The sequence below is a fragment of the Corvus brachyrhynchos genome, unplaced genomic scaffold (genome assembly GCF_000691975.1).
Source record: "Corvus brachyrhynchos isolate BGI_N302 unplaced genomic scaffold, ASM69197v1 scaffold136, whole genome shotgun sequence".
In the NCBI taxonomy this organism is placed as follows: Eukaryota; Metazoa; Chordata; class Aves; order Passeriformes; family Corvidae; genus Corvus; species Corvus brachyrhynchos.
Window position 1 is genome coordinate 8,322,463 of NW_008239080.1, and position 20,592 is coordinate 8,343,054.

Consider the following 20,592-nt stretch of genomic DNA (forward strand, 5'->3'; position numbering starts at 1 on the left):
TTTCCTTTCTTCTTTTTCAGGTCAGAACTGTGGAGGCTTAGTACAGGGACCAAATGGTACTATAGAAAGCCCTGGATTTCCTCATGGTTATCCAAATTATGCCAACTGCACATGGATCATTATCACAGGAGAGCGTAACAGGATACAATTGTCATTTCATACTTTTGCCCTCGAGGAAGATTTTGATATTTTGTCAATTTACGATGGACAACCACAGCAAGGCAATTTAAAAGTGAGGTAAGGTACCTTTTTCTTTCCCAATTTCTTTCTGTCTGTCCCTTTGCCTTTCTTTTCTCTCCTGAATATATGTTCTGATGATATGTTAGAACATACACTGTGTTTCCTTAGTTCATCTACAGCCAAGGGGATAGTAGTGCCCCAAGATCTCCCAGTGAAAGATGGTAATCCAAATTTCAGATCTTTATGGCCCTAGCTTGTGTATCAGTAACATCAGTTGTAACTAAAAGTTGCACAGTTCAAGGTCAGTTTTGGTGAAGGCCCTAAGCATAGAAGTATTCCACGTTTAAGCGTATTATTTTTATTTGTCTGCTTGTGGAATCCAGGTTTGGCCAAGAGTCCCTTTCTTGAAGGCACCAGTCACCAGTTTTTGAAAGAACTCTTACTGAGATGAGTTCAGGAGTAAGTTGTTTGACAATTGAAATTCTTATCCATTAAGCAGTTAGGGATCTTTAAAGGTCAGAAACTGGTGTGTCTTATCTGTCCAAATACCACTGAGGTCATAAAGAGGCCTTATTGAAGCTTTTTGATCTTGAAGCTTTTCACAACTTCAGGTTTTGATGCATTAATTTCTTTGGTGTCTTTTAAGTTCCTCAGTCATTTGCTGGATCTGGACTGCAGAGCTGGAAAGCAAACACTGCTTTCAGTGCTGCTCTGTCGTTTTCTGTTTAGGCATGAGATTTATTGAGTACTGTAAAACACTGCTGTCAGTTCTGTTGTCTGATTACTCTTTTACATGCTGCTGATTTATACTATACTGCTAAAACAAATGTGGGAGCATCGCCAATTTGTTTCACATTTTAGTGGGTATCATCACTGGATATTTTTGACAAGAATAATGTTCTGCTTGATTGTTTACTCAGTTCAAAAAGTTCTGAGAACTGTGGAAGGTAGTACACAGCTACCAATGACTTAGTTGCACAGTGTGTGGGCTTCATTTACTGTACTTAACTGACCTTTAGTACTTGTACCACCTGTATATAGGATAAATATTTCTTTTTTAGTCAAATGCTTTTATTAGCATTATCTAACATGCCTGCTTGTTTTTCACTAATCTCAGTAGAAAATTGTTTAAAGGAAGAGCACCAACAAATGTTCAGTGGGTAAGAGCATAGTAAACAGAAATTCCTAAGTATGGTCTTGATCCAAGTGAAGTCATTTTAATTGCTGATGATTCCAGTAAAACAAGGATTTCACTTCCAACTTCCAGCAGGGAAGAAGATTTTTTTTCCTCCTTGCTTGTATTTGCAGAGGTTAGCATAGCAGAATTTGAATGACAGGTTTCTGTTGATATCTCATATCCCATGTCATACCCTTTGTTGTACAAAGAACATTCACAGGTGTACCCCTTTGAAGTTACACATTTCAAAACAATGCCTTCGGCAAATATTGGAAAATTATAGTCTTGGTCTTTTGGCTGACAGCATGCAGATGCAGGAGAGCATCTTGGAAGTTCTGCTTCAGGGCATGCACTTATTTTTCCCCATAGAGAAAAATACTCAACTACATTTTGGATAATTGTGTTCCTTTAGCCATCATGCAAAATCTGGAGCTTTTCCTTAATAATAGCTGTGTAACTATATCACCATCACAAACTATAATAATTAAGTAACACTCACTCCATAATTTGTATAGTATGTTGATGCCATGAAGATTTTTTGCCTTTTCTTTTATACCTATTATACCTTTTTACAACCTCTGTATTCTTAGTGCTTTTGCCTACATTCTTGGACTCTAAACATTTTAGAAGCTTTGTAGCTAGGGATCAGTGTGCCCCAGACCCCAAGGTCCTCTCCAGAACACATTCTGTAAACTAAGATAGAACCATCCAGGGGAAGGCTCCTTGAGGAAGGGGGGGCTCATTCAAGCCTCTCACTGGAGAATTTTTGATAGATATGCTAATTAGTAAGACCTATAATGTTATGCCAGATCTTTTGGGGGGGGCATTGCGGTGTGCATTTTGGTGCATTCGACCTGGATGTGTGCACCTAAGGATCCTTAAAATAAATACCAAGGTAAAATCCCTTATTCCCCTTCTAACCATGCTTGACTCTTGATTTTAAGACCAAGAAAAGGCATCATGTTTTTCAGCTGCTACAGCAAAATTGAGTAAAAATGAATAGTATGTTCAAGTAGTTTATTGTGCTGCCTGAAGGACCTTTCGGTATGCTAAATGTGCACCAGGATATTTTCACAACTTATTGATTGTAAAACCCTAATAAATAGAAACAGATATAAAATATATTGAAATGATTAGACAAAGGAATAAATTGGTTTAGGCTGTTTGTGTGGAGAAAGAAAAGCAAAACAGAATGATAACATGTATACGAACTTTGGTTAGTGCCTTATTAAAGCATACACTGGTTTAAGGGATAAATTACACATGGTAGTAATCACAGGCTTTTGTAAGCTATAAGGATGTCGAGAATTAAAATAGTAGCAGGAACAACAGTGTAAACAGAAGATACGGTACTAAAAAGCGCTATTTTACATCTTCCTATTCTTCTAGAAAAAATCCAGCTAGCAATAATTCTGTGTAATTCTGAGACCTGTGGCTCAAAATTGTCCTTAAAAGATTGGCACAGTGGCTTTATGTTTATCATTGTAAATATAATGAACACAAAACAGGATTTGATGCATAATACATAATTTTATATATATATATATAAAATATATATATATAGTGTGTATATTTATAACTATATACATATATTTCATCCAGGAGTGCAGCACAGGTTGGGATCTACCCATCTGGGGAGTAGCTCTGTGGAAAGCACCCTGGGGCTCCTGGTGGGCAGCGAGCTCAAAGTGAGCGAGCAGTGTGCTGCTCCTGCAAAGAAAGCCAACAGGGTGCTGGGCTCATCAACAACACCATTACCAGCAGAGATAAACAAGTCATTGTCCCACTCTGCTCAGGGCTTGTCAGGTCACACCTGGAATACTGTGTTCAGTTTTGGTCCCACTCCACAAAAAAGCTGTGGACAGGCTAGAGAGGGTCCAGAGAAGGGCCACAAAGATGATCAATGACTGGGCAGTTGTCATGTGAGGAAAGGCTGAGAGAAGTGGGCTTGTTCAGCCTAGAGAAAGGGGGACCTTGTCACTGTACTCCAGTACCTAAAGAGCGGCTACAAAGAAGATGAAGACTCCCTTTTTTTACAAGGAGTTGCATGGAAAAAATCAGGGGTATAGGGTACAAGTAACTTCTGGGTAGATTCCAAGTGGACACACAAGGAAAATTTTTCACAAAGAGAAGTATCAGCCATTGAAATAATCTCCCAAGAGAGGTGGTGGATCCCCAGTGTTGGACACTTCTAAGATCCAGCTGGACAGGGTGTTGGGCCATTGTAGTTAGACTGTTCTTTTGCCAAGGAAGGTTGGACCAGATGATTCTTGAGGATCCTTCTGACCTGATATTCTATGACCATGATCCTATGATATATAAAAGAGGAACTTTTAAGTCTACTGCCACCACCAATTAGTTATGCTAATGCTTTTTTGCATAATGTAGTCTTAATTCTATAGACAAACATGAAGTTACATAATTGATTTCACCGTATATTATAACCAAAACAAATATTTCAGTTCTATATTATTGAAAAAAACTTACATTAAAGCAAAAATATTGCTTTATCAGTTGATGGAGAAAGATTTCAAAATATAACTACATTCTAATTTAACTGAGAAAAGATGCAAAATATATTTTTGATTTGAATTTTATATTCTATGGAAATTTCTTTTTCTATATGCAGTTAATTGTCAACACGTAGAACTCGGGTAAACAAGAGATGCAAGTGGGGTGCACTGAGACAACAGTTATTATTCAGATGTACTCCTTGTGGATTGTTTCCCTAAGCGTCATATTCAGTAATTCACTGTAACCCTGGAGGTAGCAAATGTTTATTTTGATTTTTTTTTTCTTTGTCATATGTATCAGATAAAATAGTAAATGGAAATATTTTTAATAGGGGACAGAGGTCAGCCGTGAAGAGGCTCAGCATAAAGGGAAATATGAACTGACAGTATTGACCTATTGACCTGTGTACTGCCAGTAGATACATTACCTGCCACAGACAAGTGAATTCAAAACAGACTTCTCGAGAGTTTATAGATTTCAAAACTCATTTCAGGGCTGGTTGTAATACATACCTATTTTCCACATCTGAAAAGAGAGAAATCCTCATTAATTTTAGCATAATTCTTGTTACAATATATTTTTTCTATATGCAGAATTCCTGAACGGGGGTTTCATAGAGAGGTATAAGGAAACCATAGCAGGACTGGATAAACAGAAAAGCCTGTATCAAAACCTCAGTTGCTGAAGAGGTGGGCTGGGGTGTAAGTGGGGCGTTAGAACAGAACTGTGAATTTTACAAACACAGTGAACTGAGACCTTGTATGTGCAATTGCCTCCATCTCAGTTTACACCCTGATGTTTCCAATTTTTTTCTATGTCAAATACCGGTAAATGTAATCTCTGTGTTACAAAGTCTGGCAGTAAAAGTTACTCTTTTAGTATCTCACACTTAGTTTACCTAAGAGTCAGTTGCAGATCTGTGTGATAAATTCTGGAAAAAACTTTCTCAGTTAATCTTTCAGACAGTCCTAAAAAACTTTTAAAAATAGATTCCAAGCAATTTTGGTTTTTTCTGACACAGAAAACCTGCTAATTAAATTATATGCACTAATGGGAAGACACACAATACACAGATGTAAATATTTTTTACTGTGTGTATGCATATCTGTCAGTTATTTTAGACATACATGATATATATTATTTGGAAAGTGATTTTAAAATGTCTACTTGCCTTCATGGCTTCTCAGGCCTTCTAAACATTATTTAGTTTACTGCAGCCTAGCTAATAATATAATAGATGCTGTTTGTTACTACTCATGTTAATTGAAATAAACAGTTTTGTTTTAATGGAGCAGTAATGCTTATGATGAAAGTTGCTAATGTAGCATGTAATAAAATACAGCTTACCAAAAATTTTCTGACAAGAATATATAAAATGTGTGCTTAATAGCAATATATATCCTCTGTTTTCTTGTATCATGCACATATAATAGGGATTAAATATGAATTATTCACAGTATTCACTTTCCCCTATTTCCAGCAAGCAATAAACCATACGTATACTCTGCACATCATAATCCAAGCACAGAGGTAAAAGATAAAGTCTGAGCTCTCGCTTGCTATTAAACCTCTTTTATCTTAAAAAGCCATGATTTATAATGTATGCAACATTTACATTTTTTGTTTTGTTTTGTTTATGTTCTGTTTCTTTGTCATTTATTATTTGATTGTTTCTTCAGAAACCATTTCTGTCTTCCATCTCTCCAGGGTCAAGAGAACAGTGAAGCAATGCTGGGGTGATTGACTTTTCTACAGAACTGCTGACACTGCAGCAGCAAGAGCTTTGGGCAGTTTAAAGTTCTTATTTCTTTTTTCCTTCCCCATGAAAATGACATATGTAATTTTTTTTACCTTTTTATTGCACACCATTTCCTACAAAGTATATAACACTTCTGTGTGTGTGTGAGCTGGTGACTGTGAAGAAAACAGTATAGGAATGAGTATAGTAGCATTTTTCCAGCTGAAGCTTACCTAGAACACAGCACAAAGTAACAGACTAGTGTTGAAATTTCTAAACCAAGACTATTGAATAATTTCAGCAGAACATTCTGATGCTTCATGTATGTGTAAGAAAAGGAAAACTATTACTGTATATTATACAATTATTACTGACTTCCTGCCAGTAGATGTGCCAATCAGTGACTACTGTTCCCTTTTTTATGTTAATCATAGAATCACAGAATAAAATACAGAGTGACTTGGGTTGGAAGAAACATTAGAGATCACCTAGTTCCAACCCGCCTGCAATGGTCAGGGACACCTTCCACAAGACCAGGTTGTTCAAAGCCCTGTCCAAACAGAACTTCAATACTACAAGGGGTAGTGGACACACAGCCTCCCTGGGCAACCTGTTCCAGTGCCTCAAAACTCTCTTGAGTAAAGAATTTAACATCTAATTTCCTCATATCTAATCTACAGCTTCCCTCTTTCAGTTTAAAAGCAGTGCACCTTGTCCTGTCACCTGTATAAAAAGTCCCTCTTCCTCCTTTTTATGTTTCCTTGTGGTACTGGAGGCTGCATTGAGTTCTACCCAAAGCCTTCTCTTCTCCAGGGTGAACAGCCTCAGCTCTCTCAGACTGTCTTTGTAGGACAGGTGCTCCAACCTTCTGATCGTCTTTGTGGCCCTCCTCTAAATCAGATTTTTCTTAGCTTTTTCACCTACTAACATATTAGGAAAAGGAAACTTTTGTAGTATAGAGCTAAAATGTGATTCATTATACATCACATAGCTATTTAAGGAAAGAAAGACCTGATCAGCTAAATGCTGACAAATAGTTTCTGCCAACGTGAAAAGAGCATGTAATGGAAGGTAAGATAATTTATGTGTGCAATACTGGCAGGTTCAACCTCATGTACAGAGTGTTGTTGGGGTTTTTTTTTCCTACATGTGGATAAAAGGTAAATACCTATTCCCAAAATTTTAGCTTCCTGATTCAAAATCATAAGCTGGCTAATTTTGTTGGCAAGCCTACATGCTAAAAAGATTTAACAGAAGTTGTATTAAATATGAAGTCAAATAAGGAGTCTTCTTACTAGCAAGCCATTTCTCCAATTATTATAGGACATATTAATTACATGTTTTGGGCTGATACTAAATGATGGCCAACTAAAAAAGAATATTTTTTTTCCCCCTAAAACCATGGAACTCCCACCTAAAAAAACCTATTTCACATTTAAGGAACTACTATTTCTTGGGGAAAAAAAAATTAGATTCATTTAACAAGGCAAAGCAGTGCATGAACTTATACTGTTATATTCTTCATTGGTAATTTAAAGCTTTTTTGAATGTAGTTGTTTAACTCAGCATGATAAAATGAATGCGAGAGTTACCATAGTGAATTGTAGCTGTGCTCAACTTCTTTGTCCTCTTGGAGGTGGATCTCTTTTTTCATCTGAAACTGGCCATAGTACATCTTCAGAGAACAGTTGCTTCTTTGCCTCTTACATGCTTTTGAAACTGAACCCATAGAAGTGTCAGCAGTGGTTTGATGCATTAGTATGTAGTACTGCACTATCAAAAGTATTACTAGTAAGGATTTAGAAGATGAGAGCTGGGATATGGTTACAAAACAAACAAGTTTCCAAATAAACAGGTGATAATATTAACTCAATTACTGGTTGTATAAGCAATTTTTATTCTTAAATTCATTAATATTTGAGAGTGAGGACAATTGCTTACCTTTATTTTCTGTCATCTAGACATATATTACACATGCAGAGTGCATTAAGCAGTTTTATATTAGTCTTCCTTCATCTTCTGTTATGTCAAAAAAGATAGTCTGTTTTATTTTAAATAATATATGTTGAATTGACATGATTATGTTCAGAAGCCCTGCCGATCGGCATCCCTAAATACTGTGTATACAATAATTATTGCAACTGTTCTTGCTCAGACATCAGTCACTTCCTTTTGCTTATATTCTGACTGCAAACTAATAATTAAATTATAGCCATTACAAAATTTGAAGCTGGACTCCACAATGAGACTAAAGTTTAGTTGTCAACATCTCTCCCCTTTTGATTTGTTGCTGTACGTCCTTATTGTGGGATTTTCTATCATTTCTATATAACTGTGATAGATAACTTTTTACTTATTAAATTACCTGTGTGTTATGAAGAATTTTTGATGCTTGTTTGTTTTAGAAAGGAAAAACATATTTTATATGTTAACTATCAGATTAAAGGGGACCAAAAAGAGTTTTATAAAATGAAGTAATCACATTTCTGATGCATGTAATTAGGTTAAACTCTGAATCATGTTCTCTTACTGTCATCTGGTAATTACCTGCTTGCCTTAACTGAGCCTTGTGATTATTGACTGTATGATCACAGTATGGTTTTGGATCACACTGTGCTGGACAGGGATGTATTGATCATGGGACAGATATGACATGAGAAATGTTCAGGCATTTGAGGGGAATTCTGCAGTCCCTCACTTCTGAATTTCTGCAGTGGAAGTTCAGCATCCTTTCCCTTGTCATCGAGTCACACACAATCAATTCCTCTTGTAAAACAAATTTTGTAGACAAGTTCTAATAATCTTGCAGTTTCCAATATTACTTGGAGACTTTCCTTGGTGTTTGTACTGTTCGTGTTCACAAGACTATCTGCTGACATTATTAGGGGCCTTGGATTTTGACAGTGATGTTTTTCCCACTTAATGCAGTCTAAAGTATACTCCTGCTGACATCCCAGATTATTCCTGTGTTCATACTTCCATTTGAGTGAAAACTATGCATTGTCATCTCCATTCAATTCAATGAATTTATTAAGAATGCTAACTAGCCAGTGGCTAACTGAAACGCATAAAATGAGAGTGACTCTCATCATAAAGAAATTTGAAGAGAATTTTTTTTAATAAGCCCAATATGAACCAGACAGGGAATAGCACTCTTTAAAACTTCTTTTTTGTATACAGATCTCATTTATATGATTCTGTCTTTCAGCAAAAAGTTAATTTAAGAAAATAATCTTTTGTTTATCTCCCACACCCCCAACACACACACATATGCACTGCCGGGTTTTTTTTTGCAGAGTCTAGTGTGACCAGAATCATGAAACAAAAGCAAAATGGCAAAGAAATGAAAAAAACAGATGCCAATTTTAGACTGCTTTTTATCTTAGTTAAGACAGGCTACTTTTCTTGGCTTCGGAAGTTAAATACACATATTAAGGTCGTGAGTAAGAAAATTGTGATGAATTTTAATGTAAATTATTAGACACTATTTACAAAAAACCCTCCATTTTTTGTTTTTAAGTACTTGACATAATTCTTAAATTAATGAGAGGAACTGGGGAGGAGTGGCTGGAAAGTGGCTCAGCAGAAAAGGACCTGGGTGTGCTGGTTGACAGCAGCTGAACGTGAGCCAGCAGTGTGCTCAGGTGGCCAAAAAGGCTAATGGCATCCTGACCTGTATCAAGAGCAATGTGGCCAGCAGAGCCAGGGAAGTGATTTTCCCCCTGTACTCAGCACTGGTGAAGCCTCAAGTCTGGTGTCCAGTTCTGGGCCCCTTATTTCAAGGCAGATACTGAGGTGCTGGAGTGAGTCCAGAGAAGGGCAATGAAGCTGGAAGGGTCCTGTGAGGAGCAGCTGAGGGAGCTGGGGTTGTTTAGCCTGGAGAAAAGGAGGCTCAGGGGAGACCTTATCATTCCCTACAGCTGCCTGAAACAAGGCTGTAGTCATGTGGGTGTCAGCCTCTTCTCCCAGGCAACCAGCGATGGGACAAGAGGAAATGTCCTCAAGCAGAACCAGGGGAAGTTCAAGTTGGACATCAGGAAGAAATTTTCACTGATGATATGTGGCATCCACGAATTCTCTGGGCATCCTGTTCCACTGCAAAATAAACAGTTTCTTCCTAATATCTAATCTACATCTACTCTCAGTTTGAAGCCATTCTGTCTTTTCCTGTCACTACATGCCCTTGTAGATAGTTTCTCTCAATTTTCCTTGTTGGCTCCATTCAGATACTGGAAGGCTGAAGTTAGGTCACCTTGAAACCTCCAGTCTGAACAAACCCAATTCTTTCAGCTTTTCCTCACAGGAGAGGTGCTCCATCCCTTTGATGATCTTGGTGGCCTCCTCTGGACTCACTCCAAGAGGTCAATGTCCTTCCTGTACTGGAGACCCCAGAGCTGGATGTAGTGTTTCAAATGGAGCCTCTGCAGAGCAGAGTAGAGGGGCAGAATTCCCTCCCTTGCCCTGCTGGCCATGCTCTTTGGATGCAACCCAGGATACATTTGGCTTTCTGGCCTGTGAGAACACATTGCCGGGGCATGTCCAGCTTCTCATCCACCAGCACCCCCAAATCCTTCTTGTCAGGGCTGCTCTCAATCTTTTCATCCCCCAGTCTGGACTGGTATTAGGGCTGCCCTATCCCAGATTCAGCATCTTGCACTTTGGCTTGTTAAACTTCATGAGATTCTGGTCCCTCTTGATGACAGTCTGTCCTTCAGGTGTGTCAACAGCAGCACTCAGCTTGGTGTCATCTGCAAATTTGCTGAGGGTGCACTCGGTCCCCTTGTCTGTCTCAGTAGTGATTATCCTTTACTATACTTAGAAATTTTAACAGTTTGGTGTTTTGAGAGCATTCATCAGAAGGAAAAATGAGACAAGATCATTGCTTTGTCCATGGTGATGAAGTCATGAAGTAGGGATTCCCAAGAGAACCATGCAGGGACCACGTGTTCCCAGATTCAAGGTAAAGAGGAGAGACATCCTCTTGTCTCATAGTTTATAAACTTTCCATCATAAAATTGATTAAACTTTCCTATTAAAAATACAGGGTTTCTCTTTGCATTTAGGCTGCCATATGACAGAAAATTACTCAGATATTCCTTTTTGACAATGAAAGAAACATTTGTATACCTTACTGAAATTCTGCCTAACTTCTTTTCACTAAAGGGAAGATGATTGCCAATATCTAATAGAAGAAATTACAAAAATTATTTACCTTATGATAGAGGGCAAATACTGTGGAAACCATTGATTAGTGGCATAATTTCAAGTATCAAAAGAGGAAGAGTTATTGGTGTGTTACAGAAAGCAAATTATTTTAAAAGAAAATTGCTTTTAAAGGTAAATATTCCTGTTTTTAATGACAGAAGTGTTAACTAGAGAAAACAGTAATATTAAAATTATGTTTCTAATAAAGTCCAAGGCATTTGAGCAACTTGGTCTAGTGGAAGTTTCCCTGCCTGTGACAGGGGTTTGGAACTGGATGATCTTTACGGTCTCTTTCAGCTCAAATCATTCTATGATTCTGTGAGTACTTTGGAGCTTTTAATTCCACAGGGTTTTAGTTAGAGTACAATTCTTGTGTGCTATTAGATATTTGAGACAAACATGTGCAGCCAAGCTAGAAAGTATCAAGGGCAGTAGTAAAGCAACCATCCTTTCACACAGTGAAACCATCACTTCACAACCAATGTAGTGAAATCAAGATTTTAGTCCATACTTCTTGCATTTGGTTTTCTATGTTACATCTTTCAAAAGCCTAATACCAGCCAACAAATGACATAGTACATTAATTAGATTACTAAATTTTGTTCAATATTATGGACTTAAGTAGTGGTATTATGGTGCATATACCAAACATCATAGCAATCACTTTTATGCTGCACATAATTTTATTTACTACTTGTAATAGGAAAGAGTTATTTACAAAATGTATGCTGTCTTAATTTTGCTTTATCTTGAAAGAGGTAGTACTGAAAAAGAGGTTTTAAAAAAATCAGAAGTAACCTTGAAATTTCAAACAGTGTCACTAAATAAGCTTAACATCGCTCTGTACAGTAAAAGAATATGTTGTTTGGTTAAAACTTGCTATGTTCTACAGCATACAGATTGTGAGGCTCTGAGAAGCATTTAACAAGAAAACCTCTCTCAGCCATAGCTTCATGTTTTTTTCCTGTAGAAATCATTGAAAATGGATGGCGAAAATGCTTCCTTTCCTTATAAAGATAAAACACCCTAACAGTAAAACACCATGCCATCAAAATTTCCTTTGTGTGCTACAAGCATGAAAGATCAAATTGAGCATAACAAGTAAACACAAGGATCATGAATAAGATTTCGTGTTTGTTTGTTTCTTTCTTTTTAATGTTTTAGGGCCTTTAGCCAAATATTCCAATATCATGCTGTGTGAAAAAGATGTTGGTTTCTCTGCTTGCTGTGAGATGTTCCAAGTTTGGAAGAAACTGCCACTCCAAAAAAAAAAGATGAAAGAATACATTACCATGGATAACTCAATGCTCTCTAGTGAGGAAAGAAAATCAAGTTATTTACATATAAAATGAAAAAATTACACTCCAGCAGTGAATGAGTATCTAATATCCAATTGAAAAGGGGCCAGGTTTGGACTGGTGCATGGGACGTTTGCATGTGAATTCCTAACTTATAATGAAGGCAGCTGATTGCAGCATTCAGTCTGCAGTGACCTAACACTGATGCCAGTGAATGGAAACATATGTATGCAATTGTCTAGCAAATTGAATTTCAAACTTGATAACAGTTAAGCATCTTATTAATAAGGATTAAAATTTTCAGTGCTGTTTTAGAAGAGGAGTAAATTAAGACCTTGTAACAAGAGCAGAAACTATGGCTTCAAGAAATTCCCAGGTCCAGTTTTGGATTGTGATAGTGACTGTGCAGCAGTGACTGAAGTTAGAAAGGTGCAAAGAGCACTGATAGTGCCACTCTTTTCCCATTTTTCACAACATCCACACTTGATCTGTGCCTTACTAATTTTTTCAATCCAAGATTTCTTAAAGTTTTTGTCTCCATCTACTCATAGTTTCTATGGAAATTACTTTTGTATCAACCTGGGGCTTATATGGTTCCTTTTATGTTTTACCTAACTTTTTTTCCTGGTCTTTTTTCAAATTTCCTGCCCATGACCTTTCCATGTCTGCCAAAATAAAACTTGCCTCATACACTTACAATGATTTGTAATTTTTTTAAGAGAGAAAATCTTTTAAACATGAGTGTTATGAGTCAATATTTGAGAGAGATGTGGAACTGGAATGTTAATGCATTTGAGTGGACACAAACTAAGTCTGTGCAACTCTGCAAATTATAGACAACTATGCTATTTTTTTAAATTCCATGCAGTGGTACATTTCGAGATTCAAGTTACTTTCCTCCAGCACTACAGCAGTGACAAATAAGGGGTATAGTTCCTATAGATTTAGGGAAATAAAAAACTTACCTATTAAAATAATAAATGAAATATTAAAATAATAAAATAATTTGTGCAATTATTGAATTATATATTTTAAATTTATAATAAAGCACTAATTTCTAACTTTATAATAAAGAATACTGTAATTAATTTTTAAAAAGCTAGTTTTCAACTATTCAACATATTTGGCAGCTTTTTGCTATATGTTCAAGCTTGCTTTCACAGTATAGTGTTGTCCTCATTTATTTATTCTTGCTGCAACCATTAATCATAGGTTCTCTCATTCTTTTCATAAAGACCTTGCCAAAAGCAAAGCTTGTTAACTTCAGTATTTCAAGATACAGAGCACAGAAAGGAAAAGTTATTTTAATGTTGTGCCTTAATTATTAGCACTGCTCCACTGTTTTCTCTTTGTCTGTATTTCCAACCCTCTGTCTTGTCACTAATGGAAAAAGGATTTTTTCTGCACCCAGTCTGAGTAAATCTTTGTAAGCTTATAAGTTCACGATAGACCTGATAAGTTCTTCTTCTCAAGACGAATGTGTTAACACATTCTTGCCAACAAGCCTTAATTTCCTATGCTCAGAGTTGCTGCTTGTGTGTAGGAAGATTCTGCTTAAAAAGAAGTTTGAAAGTGCTTAGCTAAAGCTTTAGATAAAGCTATTTATTTTGTTTCATGGCAATGATATTTTAGGAACCAATTTATGACTTCGAAATTACTTATTTTTCTTAATTTACATATTGAATATAACTTGACATCACATTGTGGAAGTAAGTTATAATGTATACTGGTACAATATTGATATGAGCAGACAGAGTTTGAATTATTGAATATACAATTTGAGGTTTAATTATCATAAGAAATTTACATAATTACCTTATTCTTGATTTTTCATGTGGGCAGCTGTAAAAATGAATCCCATAAAACATCTTTTCCTGTTTTAATAGTCCTTACTGGCAGTATTTACATGCTGTATTGATTAGTATGAGGGTTTAATAAAGTTTCTTCATTGCAGAGTTGAGTTGAAAAGACTTCAATTGGTATTGTATAACTTCTTTCAAATTTTGTATTTGAAATCACTTAATTGGTCAGGCATTTCAGTAGTGCATAAAACTGTGTTTCATTTGAGAAAAAAACCCCTGAAATAATAACTCCATTACACAATGTAGGGTATGATACATTATTTAATGAATGCACCTAAAAAGTCACATGTATCAGAAATTCAAATATAAGTTGCCTGAAATATACTTGGTAGGTATAATTTTAACTCAATTGAACTCTTGTTTTTCCTCAAATAATAAAAATTTTACGTTCTTTCTATCATCATTTAGTGTGATTAAGTAAAAACCTCAGTCAGACAGTCAGGTCTTAGAAGCAGACTTAGAACAAGAGATCTTTCTGGTTTTAAAAATTTCCCTTAATCTCTGTTGTTATTTTTTGCGAAAGGTAGTGTTTTCATTAATAGGTGTGTTCTCTTGGTAAATGCTGAAAGATTGTCAAGTGTCTTGGAGTGGAAGGTAGAAGTATAAAATATTATCATTCTATTCCTTTGGCAAAAAGAGATCCTGTTTCCAGAGTGTTCACATTTCTTTGTTTTTTTTCAGAAACTTCAAATTTCTGGGTCTGCAAATCTGTATTTTCTGAGCATCTTTTAATTTTATTTATGTTTAAAGGTTTTTAGAGCCCTGGGACCATAAGCCAAGGGAAGCAAGCTGCTAGCACATGTGGAGCTTTCCTAGCTCGGCAGTAAGGCAGTCTAGGATGTGCTAAATCAAGTCTTTTGTTTGTAATTGTAAAGACAGGTCCAATGAAGGCAGCTGTACTAACACTAAAGTGATGTTTATGGGCAATAAAAGACACACTTTTGATGTAACACCTCTTGGATCTTTGAACAGAGTAAATAAAGTGGATATAGAGCAGGAAGTATATTACCTCAGTGAATGCACATGTAAAACAGAGGTGTTGGGGCAGGTTGCAGTGTGTACTTGTGTAACGGATGATGAAGAGACACGTATGTCCCTGGAAAATATCTTCCCGATGCCTCAGAGAGTCGTGGAAATGTTGCTCCACCCTGCTACCTTCTAGTGTTGGCAGTGCCCCAATACTACCAGAAGATTTCAGAGTGGAGCCAGAGCTTCCCTCAGATTTTCTGAGGCCTTTAAGAAAACAGGAGAATATTTGGGTCTCATGTTTCTCTTTTCTTCCACCAAAACTTCAGCCAGTTTTGTTTTGTACAGAAAATATTGTGAGATTGAATGAACCCTCATACATACTGGATGTAGACCCAGGATTGGCTCTATGTTTTCTGTAATTCCAGATTGGCCAAATCATGTGGTTTAGTTAATTGGATCAAGTTTATGATGGAGTGAATTTCAGAACCAATTTCAGAGTTCATACTTATATTATTTTATTGTAAGTACATAATTTATCTTTTTCTAGTAGGCAAAAACTAATAACAGTTTGAAATCTTAGCCATTCACCTTAATTGGATAAACATCACCAGATGCAAAAAGAGGGTGACAGAACTAATTAAAAGAGTTTGTGAATTCAATAACCATACTGATAGAGTTACCTTTAATTGGAATGGTAAGCATCTCCACAATGATTTTACTGGATGATCATTTCCTGAATGAGGCAGGAAACAAGGCAGCTTACATCCTTGGCTTAAATTTTTTTAGAGAAATCCATGTGTAAGGTAAATAATGAAGTATATTACATTTAAACTGTCCAATTTTAGCATGCAAAATTTCATGCAGGAAAACAAAGTGCATTTGTTGAATGAAGCAAATTCCTCTTTCCCATCTTCATCCTTCTTACCTTAATCCTGATCATGACTTCGTTCTTTTGCTTGTTACTCTTTCTGCTGTAATTATTTTCTTTTATTCTTATATGTAAATTTCTCTTTAAGTGCTATGAGTCTAAGCTAAAGCCTTAACTATATAGTAAGCATTTATTTGTCTCATTTACACTTAACTTCCTCTTACCTGGGGCAAATTTCTGACTTCTCTGATTCTATCTATCTCCCTTGACCACCTCAAAGTGGAACACAAAAGAAGTAGATTGCTTGGATTGAGGCTCACCTGCCCAGAGAAATTAGGGTATGGTAAATCCAGGGGTGAATTTAGAGCATTCACGAACTAATGGGTAAGAACACTCGGATTGCTCACAGGAGATCGAAGGCATTAGTTCATTGTGCTCACCTTAAGCACTGGCAGCAAATGACAAGTAGAGTCCAATCTGCTTTAGACAGCTTTCAATTAGATTGTGCTCAGTGTGGCACTGTGTGTTACTAAAACACTTCCTGCTGTTTCCAGGTGTGGGCAGACTATAACTTTTATCTTTCTGCAAAATACCTTCATAGGTGTAACTACAGAGTGCCCTTAGGCAAAGAAACTTACTCTACTTAAAAAAAAAAAAAAAAAATCCAGTTATAGTAAAAGTGAGAAATCAGTGAAAAATAGCTAGTGTGCTTAATTTTATTGTGCATTAACATTTATTGGCAAGTAGATAGGTCTTTAGCATACAGCTTCATAGCATGGCTCAGTTGATATATATCCATGCTTAGACTGGAAAAATTGGCTCTGATCCTTCTCTCCCCCTCAGTTCCTGTGGGAATTCTTTGCCACGCTGCCTTCCACCAGAACAGTGATGCATTTAACAAACCTGTGTAATTTGCTACACTGTCAAAAACCCCTTAGTGGTTCTTCTGTCTTTATTTAAATACTTAAACAAATTTATAATGGTTGAACAAAATGCCAGTTACCAGTGTAAGGTTGGAAGTGGCAAATGTCATGTGGTAATTTGAAATTAGAGATATGTGGAGCATTCTGGCTGGCTCCTTCATCTTGTAATACATATCCTCAATCTTCAGTAATATCAGTTTGCCTATTTAATATTCTCATAAGTTCAGAGAAAGTGGCATTAGGATAAGAAACAGAAGTATCAGAAATTATCTGACAGACAAATTTTCTTTGGAAAATACTGAAAGTCATATTACTTGGACTAATAAATTAACTTTGAAAAAAATATCAGACGTTTCCTACACATTAAAAACATTGTGGTTCCACAACAATTTTTTTAGGACAACCTGAGGCAAATGTCATATTTCAACTTTCAAAAAGCTCTTATCCCATGAAATTAGTGAGTAAATATGTGAGTAAATTGGTATTGGAAATCCGATTCCCACCAATAAGCTCACTAAGTGGTGGGGAAAGGAAGTTGTTCCTTTTTTATGGTTTTGTTTTTAGCTTGTGGAATGGATAGCTTTAAGAAAATAGGTAGAATTTGTGTTGTTTAGAAGATAATCAAAGCTTGGAAAAAAGGATCCTGGTAGTAAGCAGTAGACAGAAGCAAAAGAAAAAAGCTTTCATACCCAGGACATATCTTCCATACAAGCCTTCTTCCCAACATAATTGTAATTAAAAAAAAATAAAATAAAAAGCTTCTGTCGTTTAGAAGAAATTTTTGCATTTTCATGCAAGTTTTTATCAACTCATTTCATAAAGTTATGAAAATGCAATGTTATTTGTAAACAGGATGGTCAAATAAAATATACCAAGTACACTACTTTGAAATTAAAACATCTCACTATAGTGGGAGAGGGAGAAATAAATTTAAGCTATGCCAGATAGTGCATAAGGCAAGGCTTTCTCCATTACCTTTAAGTCACAGTTCAGAATAATTATTCTTTTTGTGCAGGGACCTGTCAGAGTTCTCTCAGATCCATCGCTGTGAAGTGCTTTGAACAGAAATGAATTGCAAACCATCTTTACGTTCTCGTTTTCTGATATATGACATGGAAACTTTTGTTCTCCACTGTCTTCATGTGTGGAAAAAGGAGTAAAAGAAGTACCTTCTTTCCTCAGCATTTGGTTTTGTTTCAAATCTTTGAAGTGTAAACAAAAGCTGCTTTGAAGTAAACGCTAAAATCTACCTCTTTAAGACAGGTAGATCCCCTTAGCTTTGGTTTTCCTTATTAGTAATATAGAAGATGTTGTCCGGTCTCACTGATGTTTGATTTGCAGTGTTTCAAACACCTAATGGCCTTTTTTATTTCATGCTCACATTGAAGTGAAGCCAAACCGGTATCTTTCATGTGTGATAGTGGTTTATTTGCTTGACAGATATAATGTTTTTACAAGCCCAGTCTTCCATTTAGTATATCAGTCTTTCCTGACAACATTAACTTCCATAAAACATCATCATAGAGAGGAAGAATATCTGAGAAGTCATGTGTATGTGTCAGCATTCTTCTTTATTGTACTTCAGATGGGTTTATGTGGTAGTTTTTTAAGTCTGGTATTCATTTACTTTTGTGTTGAACTTTTGCAACTATTCTTGGTTTAAAAACATTAAATACATTTGATTTGGACAGTCATAGTTAACATGAGATTTACAGGACTGACCTCTGGCAGTCTTGTCTCCCACATCATCAGTGGGGACCTAGAAGAAATATCAAAGTAATAGTCTATTTTTGGGTCACTGGACTTTGGAAGACAAACTTGAAGAAAATGACTTGTAGCTGAATATCTTTGAAGATCAAAGATAGCTGAAAGCTTACTGCTTTTGTTAGCTGTCAAGAAAAGCTGAAAGGAGACGAAAAAATGGCTGAAAGGAGAGGAGCAGGCAAAGACACAAACTAGGAACCAGGAAATTTGAGGTTTATTTCTGAATTCTTCTCTAAAATCTTTTTTGACTTGAGAGATGCCAATAAACATTTTTTTTTTTCAGTATGAAATATATGCCAAGATAATTTTTGGATTTAAAAAAGTAATTAAGTTATTGTGAAATACCCTCGAGAATTGAAAGATATATATATAATATAGCTTTCATTTAGTCTTCTCAATGTATTTATATAGTGGCAGTGTAACACAAGTACATAAAGGCTTTACATGGGCAAGGATCACTTTGAAAATCTGATGTAAGTAAAAGATATTTAAATTGTATATCGTCTCTAACTCAAGAAAGTGAGAGATAGTAAGTGACAGCAGCAACAGAGCAGCATCCAGAGAAGTCTGAAATATCACCAAAGCTCCTCTAAATAGTTTTTTCCCTGCATTGTTTTTATCTCTGCAGTTCTCCCACGGGTATACTGAGAAGTTAATTCTTGTGGAAAGAGAAAAGTTTATGGAACACAAAATGGTCACTGCTTTTTGAAAACAAAGATATTGTCTAAAATATGGCCTTTTGTTACTGTTGTTTAATCTACACAACTCTGAAGAGCCAGTCTGGAAATCATCCAGGAGTACCTAGCTTGGAGTAGAATATTCCCATGTTACTTTAAGGAAACAGAAACCTACTTAAAGATATGTGTCATAAGCCATAAAATCATTGGCGAGATTTGTGAGTAATAAGTTTTGATTTAAAGCATCAATATATCCTGTTTTATGAGGACACAGAATACCTCTATTGAGAAGTGATTTTATGGAAAATTTTGGACTTTGGATTTCTTGAGACATAATTCTACTACCAGCTGTAGACTTCAGGTGCTTTTCAGTGGATTCACGCACACCTTGAGAGGAATTGTAAATGTTGTTATAACTTCTGGACCTGATTTTGGATTTTGGCAGAGAATAAGAGATCAGGTTTCAGTACTGTGTTCTTCTTTAAACATCTTTTATGTCTTTTGAAAACTTTTTTGTTGTGACAGCACAATGTATACTAAATTTATATGATAAAATATTATATATTTAGCTGTCCTTTGTTTTCTCTGAAACAAGGCAATATGGAGTCATCTCACCTTAGATGTACATATTACATATATGAGAAACTGCTCTCTGAAAATGCTTGACTCCTCTGATTAAAGAGACAATGTCAATGGCAAACCTTTTTTATGATTTAAACAGCTAAGGATAGGTAGGATGAATTTCACCAAAATGAATGCTGGAGGAAAGAACAATAGCTTGAAACATAAATTTAATTCTCAAATCTTGTGTTTGGAACAGTGTGGGATCACAAGACAGAGATTTCTTGTAGTGAAATCTGTGATTCTGTGATTTTATTGCTTATTACCCGGAGGGTAATAAGAGGAAAAGAGGAAAAGGAAGAACATCTTTATCTGATAGTTCAGTGGTATATATTTATTGGATCAAAAGGAGATGTAGTGGTTTGGTCTAAAATACTCATTACTATTTGCCTTCTGTGAGATAAGAATTAGGAGAAATGCAAAGCAGGCACCAAACTTGAAAGAATATAAAGGAGTTTATTAACAGACCTAAAAGAAGAAAAAAAAATACCACACCTTCAGAACACTTCTCCTCCCCCCCCACCTTTCTCCCTTCTCCCCCTGACAATGTAAAAAAAAACCTTAAGATGTTCAGTCTGTTTACCACTTCCATAATAACCTTGTTCAGTCCATTTAGGACTGAGGAGTCTCTCTTGCCCATGCTATGAAAACATTATCACAACGAGACAGCCGCCCAGGTTAGTTCTCTGCTCGCATGTGAGTCCCTTCCCCCGACTTGCAACTTCTCCTGCAACTGCTTTCGAGGGTCCACTCTTGAGGGTTTTTGGGGTATAAATTTAAGGTTGAGCCGTTCAGA

The 20,592-nt window shown here is 36.1% G+C and overlaps 1 protein-coding gene across 1 annotated transcript in view; it reads left to right on the forward strand.

Moving 5' to 3' along the window:
* CSMD1 (CUB and Sushi multiple domains 1) overlaps nucleotides 1-20,592 on the forward strand; it is a 1,107,925-nt gene that overhangs the window by 222,253 nt on the left and 865,080 nt on the right. Inside the window, exon 2 of the mRNA XM_017739215.1 lies at nucleotides 21-237. Coding sequence (XP_017594704.1) covers nucleotides 21-237 — 217 coding nt within the window. The remainder of the gene's footprint in view (nucleotides 1-20; nucleotides 238-20,592) is intronic.